The 12,884-nt window shown below is 40.1% G+C and overlaps 2 protein-coding genes across 4 annotated transcripts in view; both read right to left on the bottom strand.

Moving 5' to 3' along the window:
- Positions 1-3,012, bottom strand: part of unc13a (unc-13 homolog A (C. elegans)) — a 60,108-nt gene extending 57,096 nt beyond the window's left edge. The window contains exon 1 of the mRNA XM_008289648.1: positions 2,991-3,012. Coding sequence (XP_008287870.1) covers positions 2,991-3,012 — 22 coding nt within the window. The remainder of the gene's footprint in view (positions 1-2,990) is intronic.
- Positions 3,013-5,526: 2,514 nt separating this feature from the next.
- Positions 5,527-12,496, bottom strand: hmg20b (high mobility group 20B). 3 transcript variants are annotated; one of them, XM_008289644.1, is made up of 9 exons: positions 12,448-12,496; positions 11,973-12,119; positions 10,005-10,205; positions 9,538-9,658; positions 9,295-9,347; positions 9,144-9,210; positions 8,770-8,985; positions 8,323-8,455; positions 5,527-6,216 (listed from the first exon to the last, which is right to left on the bottom strand). In XM_008289644.1, exons 2-9 carry the CDS (start codon positions 12,051-12,053, stop codon positions 6,204-6,206), a joined length of 885 nt encoding a protein of 294 aa, XP_008287866.1. In that variant the 5' UTR covers positions 12,054-12,119; positions 12,448-12,496; the 3' UTR covers positions 5,527-6,203. The 3 variants fall into 3 exon arrangements, with proteins under 3 accessions (XP_008287866.1, XP_008287867.1, XP_008287869.1); XM_008289645.1 differs by having other exon boundaries at positions 9,295-9,344; XM_008289647.1 differs by lacking the exon at positions 5,527-6,216 and having other exon boundaries at positions 8,319-8,455.
- Positions 12,497-12,884: the final 388 nt, after the last annotated feature.

Below are 12,884 nucleotides of genomic sequence, written 5' to 3'. Positions count from 1 at the left end.
AAAGAAAATCATAAAGAATACGACCAAAAAAAAAAAGAGGGAAAAGTGAAAAACAGTTACTGACAGTAAAGGGTCTCTGCCTGCCTCATAAAATACACATACCTGCAGTACACCTCAGAGAATGTATTAACCGTATGACAGCTGTAAAAGTATACTCTGTGGTCACTGATGATTGAGTACTCCTCTTATCCAGACCTAATTAAAACCTGCTACATGAATTACACTGAAACTATGAAGATTCTACAGACTGTTAGCACAGTGTCTTTCAGAATCGATATAAAAACAGAGCATATACAATAGAGAGTATATAGGATAGAGATCATTAGCTACAGAAGTTGAATACTTTGTATTGACTGCATATATTCCCATTAAAATGCAATTGCTCTTTGCTCCAGACTCCTAGCAACCCCAGTCGTTATTACAGTAATGCAGCAGTGTGCTCATAAAAAGACCGAACCGGCCAAGGACGTTGCGGTGCTACATTATATTCATTTCGTTCTGATTGCTTATGCAAAAACGTTTCTTCTCTAATGATGCCGGGTGGCTCGGCGGTGCAGGGTTTAGCAGCAGCTGGGCCTTTCCGTGTGGCGTTTACATGTTCTCTCTGTCTATGCAAAGAAACTGGCCGTCGGTGTGACTGTGTGGTTGTGTGTCTGTCTGCGTTTGCACTGTGATGGGCTGGCGACGTGTTCAGGGTCACCCAGTGTCAGCAGGCTCGTGACCCTCTGCAGATGGATAAATGAACAAATTATCTGAATACACATGTGGAAATACCGTTAAATACATGTTAAAGGGTTATACTAAGGGTGTCTGTTATGCCTCAGTCTTTTATGACGTTACAATGCCTAAAATGACATCTTTGCTACAGGATGTGACAGCACGGATGTTTCCCAGATTTGCTCACTCAGCTTCTGTGGCATCATTTTGCCATCTCCATCTAACATCATGAGACATGCAAGTGGAGTATGCACACACAAGTACCACATGACTGCTGCAGCCCAGGATGAACAGACATATTACTCATCGCCCTTTTATTTCTCCTTTTTTTTTCTCGCAGCCACCACGAAAAAAAAAAAGAAAAAGTAGTATCAATATAAACCTTCGCTGCAGGCCTGCAACAGTGTGTAGAAACTAAATAGAAAATGCCAGCAGAGGCCTAAAATACCATTGGGGTTGCTATGCCAACAAAGCTTCGGGACATAAAGGGACCACCAACGAGCCGGAATCTCAATCCTGACATCTGTGCAATCAGCTCCAGCACTGGTGTCAACAGCATAGCAGCCTCTTCACAAACACTACAAGCCTGCCGCCGAATCTGACGAAGAAGCTTGAGGGAATCACTTTTTTCATCTTTTCATCCCTGCTCTCTCTTCATCAAAAAAAAAGGCACCATATTTATAAAAGTATGTCAGAAATGGACCGAGTGCACGCTACGAATTGGCTTAAAATTTCAAAAGAATGACAACTAGCTGGTGCAATTTGGAGAACTCCAAGGATTAAAAAGAGCTGCAGATCTGTACAAGTCTGTTTTAGAGTGCTCAGGAAGTGGAAGGTGACAGAACAAAGATGTGCACACATTTCAGCAGCCATTAAAATAAATATTGGATAACATAAACCTGCACTTCAAGGGTCTCTACACAAGCGTTACTGCAGTTATTACTCAGTTTTTCCTGCATCAACCAGGCCTTTGGATATGCTGTACTGACATAAACTCCTGTTTACAGTGTTGTTATAAAACACGTGGAGAAGTTATCCTTGCTTGGAGGCAGTGAAAAACTGCTTAAATTTCAATACTAAGGAAACTTCAAGCAAAATTCCTGTCTTGTTTCAAATGGAGTTTGGTTCCCAAAGTGAGATGTGGAGATGACTAGGAGAATTGCATTTCACTTCTTAGACATTTGCACAATCCAAGCTCACATTTTCCACCTGGACAGTTAATCAGGTTAATTTAAATTAATGCCTGATAGCAAATCAGATTTGATGAAAGGTGGTCTTCTGCTCTAAATCTGAGAAAACCCCAGAAGAAATGCAAATCCAGCCTCACTTTACATCTCTCACAGGCCCACTCTTACCATAAATACTCACTTTTTACAGCAACAGCATGACATTTAAGTGACTACATCTCCTTTAGGTCCTACTCAAACCATCACAGACGACATCATCACCGAAAAATGACAAATAACACCATCGGCAAGCGGTGTGGTTGGATCCTGGGCGTGTTTTTACAGTAGGAACCCAGAACATGGAATTTTGTTTTATTCTAAAGCCAGAATCGGTGGTGATTTTGTAGCTCAATTAATAAGAGAAACTGAAGAATATTGCAAAGAGTCACGTGGTTTTAAGAAGAAAAAAAAAACCCCTACTGTAAAGAAACCCAGCAGGCTGCACACGCCTTTATTTTTTTTTTTCGCTCCGGGAAATTACGCACGAAAACTGACATGACAGGTTTCCAAACGAGACAGTTATTAACCATAATGCCTTTTTTTTTTTAAATGAAAGATAAAGCCCTCCACACAGGGCCAAGCAGAGAGTGGATCGCATCTTGCTTTTACTATGTTTGACAGAGGCTGCCAGGAGCATACACCTACTCCATAAATCGATCCGGTTGTAGCGGTGCCAGGTTTTTAGTAAAAACGAGTCTGAGCTGTCATCAAGGACAGCAGGAGTGCAACATTTCTGGATGAATCATAGCGAAGTAGAGATAAGAAATGTGACAAATCTACTAGAGGTGATGGGAGATTTTTATTTTTCTACCTTTTAATGGATTTGCAATAAACTGCAATTAAGGAGCAATTAACGCTCCTTGTGCAGGATGGATTTTCTAAAATATTTATGCGTGGATCTGTAGCATCACAAGCAAATCTCCCCCTTAAAAAAAATAAAAAATAAAAACTGTAAGGATACTATTTAAACTGCTGGGTGAGAAAAAAAAACGCACAGCAAGTCGTGCCAAGACATGCATTGGCAGTTCTTTTTTTTTTCCTCCTTACCTCCAACACACAGCAATGACATTTCTTATAGTCCAGCTTCTTCACCAGCTTCCTTTATTGGCTGAGCTAATCAGTGCAAATATACAGTCCGGTGGGGATGAATGGCAGGAGCGGGGCTGGAGATGGAGAAGCCTGCCGTCGGTGTGGAGAGCAGGACCGGGGCCCGCCAGGGTTCGTTACACCTCACAGGAATCAGGAGTCTTCGCGCTTTGGAGAGGAAACGTGGCTGCAGTCCTCCTTGTGTGTCTCTTTTTTAAGGCGCGTCTGAGTGAATTTGAGACTCTTTTTCTCTCCCCCCACCCCTAGTTCCGCTCTCAGCTCTCCGGTCTCCAACACTCAGCCATCTTGTTCAGCTTCAGCACCACCGCTGCGTGGACAGCTCCGCCCGTGACGTCACAGCGCGTGTTGATGGTGTGGAGGGTGGTGGTGGTGGTGGTGGTGGTGGGGGTCTCACAGGCCACATTGTCAGCCTCTGGCTTCATAGTTAGCACCAGGTTTCTTGTAACTGATTTTTCTCAACGTGTAATAAGATTTTTGTTACTTCCTCCAGAAACAGCTTATGTAAAAACCCCTGAAACTCCAGAGTCATTCCATCCCAACAACTTCTGCTCAACCATCTCTGATTTGCTTGAAAATTTCACAGCATAAAATATGACTACTTATATATCTTCATATGTCAAGCACTCTCTGAGAAAATGTTTCTGCACTTCGAAATTTCAATAGATATCTGAGGAAGCAATAAAGTCAAACCCCTAAAACTTCAAGTGTTATTTCTCATCATCTCATCAGTTCAGCTTCTGCAATATCGAACAAGTTGATCAAATAATCTCTGATTATGGCTGAGTTGAAGTGTCATAAAAAAGTCCCATCATTGAGCACACATTAATGAAAAAAATATGCTACTGATGCAGCTTGTCTCCATATTTTTTTTTTTAACCACATTAACTTATTTTTGCAACTAATATTTTCAAACACCATCACATTCTCAACATGTAACAACAGAAACTAAAGGGTCATTCCATCCAAAATTTTTTACATTTTGTAGAACAATTTCTGCTCAACCATCTCTGATTTGCTTGGAAGTTTATTAGCATAAAATATGACGATTCATAAAGATATTTGAGAAGTTTTACCTTCATATATCAAGTACTTTACGAGACAAAGATAATTAAAAAGCTTTTTTCCCGCTACACACTGAAATCTGAGGCTATGTTTGGACAATATCTCATTAACTGATAAACCAAAATATTGTTAAATGGCCTAATCCAAGTACAACAGAGTTTCAAAAATGATTCCCAAAATAGAAATGTGGGCAATTTCTTTTTCCAACTTGGAAAGTATTTGATATATTGATTTAATATTTTAGACACCATTTTTTATGTTAATAAAAATGTTTTAAAAAATGTAATCAAATACTGGCATGTTTCTTTCAAACTTAGCTGTATTTCACAAAACGTTTTGAAGAATTCAAAATTTCAGAGATGTAGCTACTTTGCTGTAAGAAGGTAATGATGGTGTTCACAAATGACGAAGTGACTGAGGTAAGACACTAGAGTGGAAGCAGATCAACTGTCCACACCTAACTTTACAGAGCACTATGAAATCAACAGAGACAATTAGTGAGAAATTACTTGATTGCCGGTGGTGAAGATCTAATTTTCTACCATGTTAATGTGTCCATATTGTGTTTTTCACCTAAGAAGAGGTATCAAGATCAGCACTTAACGAACAAGTGAGGGTTTCTACCTTGAAGCTGCAGTGTACCCATGACTGTTTCAAAACCGTGGACTCACACTTCTGGGATTTCCTATGTAACGAACCTAAAGAGCCAATCGTGTAGATGCTCAGGGAGGGCTTTGAGCGTCATTACTTTTCTTCAGTTTCCGGTTCAAACATGTATGGTTGAATTACTGCAACCTTGCTGTTGTGTACGACAAAGTAGTTTTACAGTGTTTGAGCAAAGGTGTAGGTGAGCTGGTGTGCTGGGCTGCATCGAGTTGGGAGAGAAAGAGGTAAAGATGTCACAGACCTGCACATTCTTAAGAAAGTACAGAGTTAGATCTAAGCCATTTTAGGCTAGGACGGGATCATTTTTAACTACAAAAAACTGATAAATGTGCAACTTTGATGCACAGAGATGTGTTTTATAGGGTTAAATCAACAACTTAAAGACGGACTTAGATTCTCAGTTATTAAAGTCAGTGTTTAACCGTGATGCATACTTACCGCAGGTCATTCCACTGTCATCCCTAAAAACAACAAAAACCAACAACCAGACTGACAAACCGCTTCAAAGCTGGTCCAGGATTGACAAAGCATGTGTGGGACAGCAGCTCCCCCTGTTGGGACACACAGTCCTCTGCACTATTACCGTATATCATCTATCTTCTTCTATCATCTCTCTTTTAAATCATACTTTTACTTCCTGTGGTATCCAGCTGTGAGGTTCAATAAGTTGCTTTATGGTTTGATTTAAATTTTGTAAAGCAATTAATTATCTCACAACAATTTAAAAGAGTGAAACCGCACACGCTAGTTTTTGTTGGAAATAGCATTTTCAGTATGGTTTAATGAACATTTGAAAAAAATACAAATATACTTCACAAATATAGAATCTTACAGCATTTGAAACTATCTGCCCATTCCACAACCTGGCATTATCAATGGAAATTCAAACATGTATACCCCAACATTTAATTTTTTTTTTTTACCCCTTCCAGTTTTTTTTTTTTTTTCATGCATTCTAAATAACACTACGTACACGTCCCCCGCCCACCACATGCCAAATGGCATTTATTGTAAACTGATAATTAGGCTTGCAGTATTGGACATGCCATGAACCTGTAGATAACTGCTGATACAAAGCTACACGATAGGGTTAGAGTCAATTCAAATGTACTTAATTAAGGCAGTTCTGAAGGGAAGATTACACTGGATTTGGTAAAAACCTGAACTGTAAAAAACCCTCAACGCTGCCACACATACATTCATAAAAGAAACATGTGTAGGAATACACATTCTGCAGAATACACATATTCATAAACAATAGGCATGTAGATGTGGACTGTGTGTGTTGTGTTTTTTTTTTTTAAGTGTTTGTACCCTTTTGCATTGCTTGACGTTACCATGCCTACATGCTCTGTTGAATGGCACTGACTTGACCTAATACCACCAAGCCTGTCCCTCTGGAGTGGGTCTCTGCCTGGAGTCTCATCATAACTTCTCACTGACAAGGAATGAAAGCATACAGTTAGAAAAAAAAGAAAATATGACTGTCATATCAATATTACGATACGTTTTAAGTGCTGTGTCGGAAATCACTCCCTATATGATGGACACTCACTGGTTTTTGAAGTAGTGTGCAGTAAAGTGACGGTTGGAGAGTCTCACAACTCAAATGTTTTCATCTACATAATGTGCCACACTGCACCGTGTTTAACATGTTAGTAGAAAATACTGCACATGCCATAAACTCCACGTGTTTTTTCCCCGGTATGTTGTCTAAAGGCGCTACATGGGGGCTATACTTACACACTCAGACACTCAAATAAAATGCAGGGGGTAAATGTGGACGCTACATGGTGGTTATGGATTGATTTCAGACACAGCCATGGTCTTTGGATGCTTGAATTGAATTGAGAAGTATACATGAATTATATGGATGATTATATAGAATAATGTGGTCATTTTAAATGAATGCTTAGACATTTTTGAAATTTGCTTTCTTGAAGAGTAGACTAACACCATTCTCAAGTTTGTGCAGGAAGGATATGCAGCCAGTTAACTTAGCTTTGCATGGAGCCTTTTAAAGGTGCGTTCAGTTGTTGCTAACCAGCTAACCAGCTAACCCTGACCTGCCTCTGGTCATTGTTGTGGTGTTCCTCGATGCCATTTAGCTGCTTTTCCAGGAATGATGAACTCTAGCTCCACCACCTTTGATTGTACTGACGATGGTACTTGGCTATCTCATCATTAGTGGACGCTACGGTGTCTTTGTTTTGCTCCAAGCCTCAGTGAGCTGGTTTGGCTGCATCACAAAATGCTCTGACTTATCTGCATTTCTTTAAATCAAACACAGTCGTCGTAAGCGGGGCTACGGGAAAGATGCAGCTTGATGAGTGGAATTGTTTGGGTGGAACATTTTCATGCAGGGACACAAGAACTGTCATTGAAATGTGTGGTCCATCCACAACAAACAAACAAACAAGCAGGACTGCAAGTTCCAAATCCTCCGCAAAACTTGAAATTTTCAGTCTGGAATGTAGCCTGGAGTGTGTATTTTGTTGTTTCATGTTTCCTGCAGTGAAATAAATGCTGACATGCAGATAGCAGAAGGAGAGAACGAAGCTGGCTGAAATGAGCGGCCAATGGCAGCACCCTACATCCGGTGAGTCAGACGAGGCTGGAGTGGCCCTCCAGCTCTAGCCAATGGTGGAGACTCACTGGAGAGGCAGCTGAATGACATGGAGAACAAAATCAAGCTAGCCAAGCTGAGGAACACGAGGAGACGGGCTGGGCCAAGGCTACGAGGTTAGCAGTGACTAAAATTTCAAAATAAAATACTTCGGAAAGTACCTGTCAAGATCAAAAATGAACACATTACATTACATTTGTTTAACGTGTACTAGAACTGACCCGGCCAGCCAGCTGCTGGCAGCAGCTTCATATTTATGTCATGACCTCAACAGCTGTGTCTACACAGGAGGTGTAGTGTGAACAGCTTGTTATGCTGCATCCAGGCTCTGTATTAAGTTGTTGAAATGTAATCACCTGCTTTTTGGCAGCACTCAAAACCCAACACACAATCACTGTATTTGCAGTTTTAAAAAAATGAACCCTTACGCTGTCTTTGTAAGCTATCTAACTAAGCTTGGTCCATGACCTCGCTGCCAACCTGGCACAAACAGTAGCCAGCCTTCCCACTGTTTGTCCAACAAGTTCACAGGAAGGTTGACTGTAATAACACTGTAGGATTCATAAACGCTGCAGCAGATAGGGCAAATTAAGGCGTCTTTAACGTATAACAACTAACCAAAAGAGGAAAGTAAAGATTACCAAGTTGCACCTAATTTGTGTCCACTACACTAAAGTAAAGACAATATTCCGGCAAACACTTGCAAAAGAAGGTATTGTTTGAACCCTGGTAAGCAGGTATAACCTTCTGCTTTTTACAGATTACTGTAAACACATCCAATCCTATATTTAAGCAAGATGAAGGATAGCAGATTGATCAGAAAATGCCTGCAGAGTATCTGTATCCTGTATTAGAGTGGCCAAGCTTCTATTTTACTGTTTCCACCCCGTTAGGCTGAGTGTGGGACATAACAGTTACCTGTCCAGATGAGAGAGGACCTCACAAAGTTGGTTGAGCAGGGCGCGGTGTTTGTGGGGGTTTCCCTCAAGCACCCCACTGAGACGACTCAGGTACGAGTCCAGGTTTCCGAGAGATGCTGTCTCACCTGTACCTGTTCAGAATAAACACAGGAATGAAATCTACACACATCTTTGAATAGTGTTATTGGATCTTTTTGTGGTAACATAGTTGAATTTAAGTATTAATATGGAAATGATTCTGGTCTGTATTAACAAATATTCACATTTCAAATTCAAGCAGCCACACCATTTAAGAAGGAAAACAATATCGATAGATGTATAATGACCTGTTAAACAAAACTTTGCACGAAAATGAAATAACAGGAAATCTATCTCATATCATACAGGAGCATTAGTATCCATTCATTCCTTTATTCTGACTAACTACAGCCACATGAATCCTGACCTGGCAGGGGGACTGATGAGAGACTGTTGACCAATGTGTGTTTAATAGCCAGCAAGTGTTGATGAAGAGCTTGGGTACGCTTCTCGTCCTGCCCCAGTTCAGCCTCCAGGCGCTCTTTTGCATTGTACATGTCCTTAATGTGCCGCTGCAGCACTGCGTTCTGCTCTTCGAACTCGATGTTGGCCTTACGAAGCCGTCGCAACTCAGCCTCTCGAGCTGAAACCGCAACGAGTGAAACAAAGAATGTTTGACGGGAGCGTGAGATGATGTCTTAGTGTGCAGATCTACCTTAACATTAGTACATGTTAAACACTTCTTTGTTTTACTTGTGATATAACAGAACGATGGTTTCCTGTTGTCAGTTTCTCTGTTACCTTTGTTCTGGTCGAGGAACTCTTCTGTGAAAATAGGGATGTCAAACCTGCTGGAGAGGTCAGAAGCCTAAACAGAAATCATTAGCAAATGGACACGTTAGCTCAAAGCTTGTGTGAATATACAGTCATAAGGTATTAGAAAATCCTGTACCTTTGTTAAAGATGACCCTGAACTGGTACTGAAGATGACTGATGGAGCGTCTTCTGAAAGAGAAAAACACTATATGAACACCACATACACATCACATGGCACACAGCAATGCTACGCAAATACAGGTTGCTCTTTGGACTGGTACTGTGGTGCTTTATATACGTTATATAACTGATATGAATACACATGCATGAGCAGTCATCAGCCTAAAAAAGCATGAGGTAAGCTGAGGTCTTTTGTCACCTTTTTTGATCCTCTTGTCTTGTATCTTAGCACTGGTGATCTGATAGGCCTCAGTCTGCTGGTACTCTTTCAGTTCCTGGGCGTATTGCATCTTCTCCCGTTCCGCCTCATCTAAATAGCGCTGTTAGCACACAAATAAGGTTGTGATACTTCACTGGAACTTGGTGTGGCTTAAAAACAAGCCCTGGTTCATTTGAATTGTTTTGCAGAAAATAGTGAAGTTGAACATTTCGGCAAAAAAAGTTGTCAGAGTACACATTTCACCATCTTGCTGAAAAGAACATCCACTGAGGAGGGAAATCTTTTAAGCAAAAAGAATCTGTGTGAATGCAGTTTATGTGTATGATTGTGAACAAAAAACAAACTAGCTCATAGTTAAATAACTCAAGCATCATTAAATACTCGGTTCTCAGAGTTTGTGTTGTATTAAATCAAGTGTGCATACATGGAAAACTTTAACGATCTACCTGTTTGTCATTCGGGGCTAATCGTGTCCACTCTGCCCCGAGTCTCTTGGTGATTTCCGGAAAAGGTAAGTCGGGGTATCGGGCCCGCATATGTTCTCGTCGTTCGTTCAGGAAGCGGACATATCCTGTTACTGGTGCCTTGGGACCATTTGGTAGCACCTTCTTTCTTTTCTTTCCCTTCGGCCAGCCTCTCTTCTTGGGCTGCACAGAGATAAAACAACACTCTAAGAAACATCTGCGTCACTCCTCACTGTTCAGTAGACAGCTAGCATAACATAAATACAAATTAGGGTTGCAGCTAGTGATTTTCACAATCAGTTAAAATATGATGCTGATTATCAGTCAATATAAAATTTTCTATCTTGCTGAAGAGTGTGTTCAGATTGCTTACTTTGTCCAACTAACACTCCAAAACTCAATGGTATTAAATTTACCATCATAAAAGACTAAGACAGCCAACAAATACTCACATATCAGAGTATAAATGTAAGTATTTTTCCATTTTTGGTTGAATAACTACCAGATGAACTGAGCTGCAGCTCCACTACCTTCACCCTCATACACAAGAAGCTGCCTGTAATAAATCCTACCTTCATAAAGATTACAGTGTTTGGGTTTTATGAAACAGATTTACAGATATGTTGCATTCTTCCAGGTTTCCCTGGAGGAAGAGATGTGGTATCTCAGTGAGACCATCAGGCTAAACAAAGGATACAGAAATACTCAATATGAAGGCTGTAGCGTTTTCTGCTGTTTAACTGTACAGCATAAGACTTAAAAAACATTTATGTTCTACCATCTTTGTACGTCATTTATTGATTCCACCCATCTTTGTTGTTTTGCTTCTATCATTCAGTTCAACTATTCACACAATGTCCCCGTTACAGGCTGTTTAGACTCAGTCAACCTCTTCTGTGCAAATAAAAAGCCTTTAAAATTCTCTTTTATTTTACCCCCGTCTGTAACATTATGAGAGAGGCACCTTCAAGGGGGTTCAGGGGGGTCAAAGCTCTCATAGGTCAAGTTCATTCACCAAAACTCTGATGTCCAAGTCACAGTGAATGCAACTAAGGTGTATCAGTGAAAGTGAAAGCAGCATTGACGACTGGCTCAAAATGGCTGTTTGTAGCACACAAAACAACACAATGGTAGAGTCTTTAATTATTTATAATCTATTTCTGACATGGAGACAGGATCGATAAGGACCTAACGTTAAATGACACCGTGTATTTTTCTTCACCTCTGACAGGTGAGCGGTTAGAAAACAGAATTACAGTTCATCAGCTGCATTTAAACCATTTGCTACAGCTGAATCCTGAACTCCATCACAGATATATACTATTTAACTGTAAAAGTCTGATCCATTGACTAAAGTTTAAGTATTTATCACTGAAATCACATTTTATTACACCATAGATGACTACAGTTTCTTAAACTATGATCACACATTGACTGCACAAAAAACTCAAAAATAAGAACTTTTGCTTCTGTGTGAACTTTTTCTTCTCAAATACACAGCAGCATCTCTTCTACTTGGCTATTTTGGACTTTGGTTGTCCTACTTACAAAAACTGTATCAGTCTATGCACATTGAATTATTAGCAACCTTCACTGTCAATTAAGAAACAAAAAGGTCGATACATATGTAATTAAAAAAAAAAAATTACACAGTTTTCAGCTACCTTCTATGTTGTATTTTGTGCTGCAAACTTTCTGATGGCTCTCCTGCGTTTTGATCTTTATTAGAGGAGGCTTTTTATCTAGGTGTAAATTACTTTAGGCTCAGTAATGTACCAAACAAAATGGTAACGAGGTGAATTAGTGAACAGCATCAGTGCGACTGCCTAAACAAAATTTTCAACCAGTTTTTTTTTTTAGCTGTAAAATCTAACATCCTTCCAACTAAGGAAGCAAAACCAAAGTCTTTTACTATCCCTGTTAATGGTGGTGGGATGCAGCAGTGCCCACCTCATCTTGTGGAGGATCCGCTGTGTGTGAAGCTTTGGGCTGCTGGGATGCATCACTCTGCTCCTGTTTGATGCCTCCCATGATCTCCGTCCGTGCGAAGTGTGAAAACGAGTCTCAATCCGTTAGACTTGTACCGTGGGAGGAATTCTGCGCAGACAAAACGAGACAACTTGTACAAAGAGTCGTGAGGAATTGTGAATTTCAGCATTAATCCTCCGGGAGGGACGCCGCTTTTCAAGCTAACCTCACTGCTAACAGTTCGCTGCGGCTAACTGGTCGCTGTTCACACACACACGCGCACACACAACGGATAAAAATCCGCACAAAAACGTAATCCAAACTGTCTACTCCTCATTTAGAGAAAAAAAAACACGCAAAACATGTACACGTAGATTTAATAATGGCTTATTTACTCGAGACAATGACGATTAGTAGAAATGATTTCTACTTTTTGGATGAACGCTTTATTACTCACCCGATAATGAATCCTCGGCCAAACAGGAAGAGAAGTCGAACTGTCATCTGATTGGTCGAGAGGGAGACTCCTGATTGGTCGGTTGAAGACCCCCCCCCCTCCATAAACCAGTTTGCACCGCACTCAGTTATAACAACAACAACACTTATACTAATAATAAGAATAACAACATTAAAAAAAAGCAACAACAATATAAAATGAGTGGAAGCCCATAAAAGATACTCAGAATGACAGTATTGCAACAGAAACCGAAAGAAAAACATACCACAGAAGCAAAAAAGTGTAGAAAAGAAGTTACAAAATACTAAATTTTAGTAGGGTAAGGTAAAAATATCCCCTTATGAACCACTATTTTATTTTAAAAGTATATAAAGATGTGTTTTAAACATCAATATAATACATATTTTTTCTAACATGCTTTTTTTTTGACATTTTTA

The sequence above is a fragment of the Stegastes partitus genome, unplaced genomic scaffold, assembly GCF_000690725.1.
Source record: "Stegastes partitus isolate 25-593 unplaced genomic scaffold, Stegastes_partitus-1.0.2 Scaffold627, whole genome shotgun sequence".
In the NCBI taxonomy this organism is placed as follows: domain Eukaryota; kingdom Metazoa; phylum Chordata; class Actinopteri; family Pomacentridae; genus Stegastes; species Stegastes partitus.
Note: the sequence above shows the minus strand (reverse complement) of the source record. Positions and strands in the feature narration are given on the sequence as shown.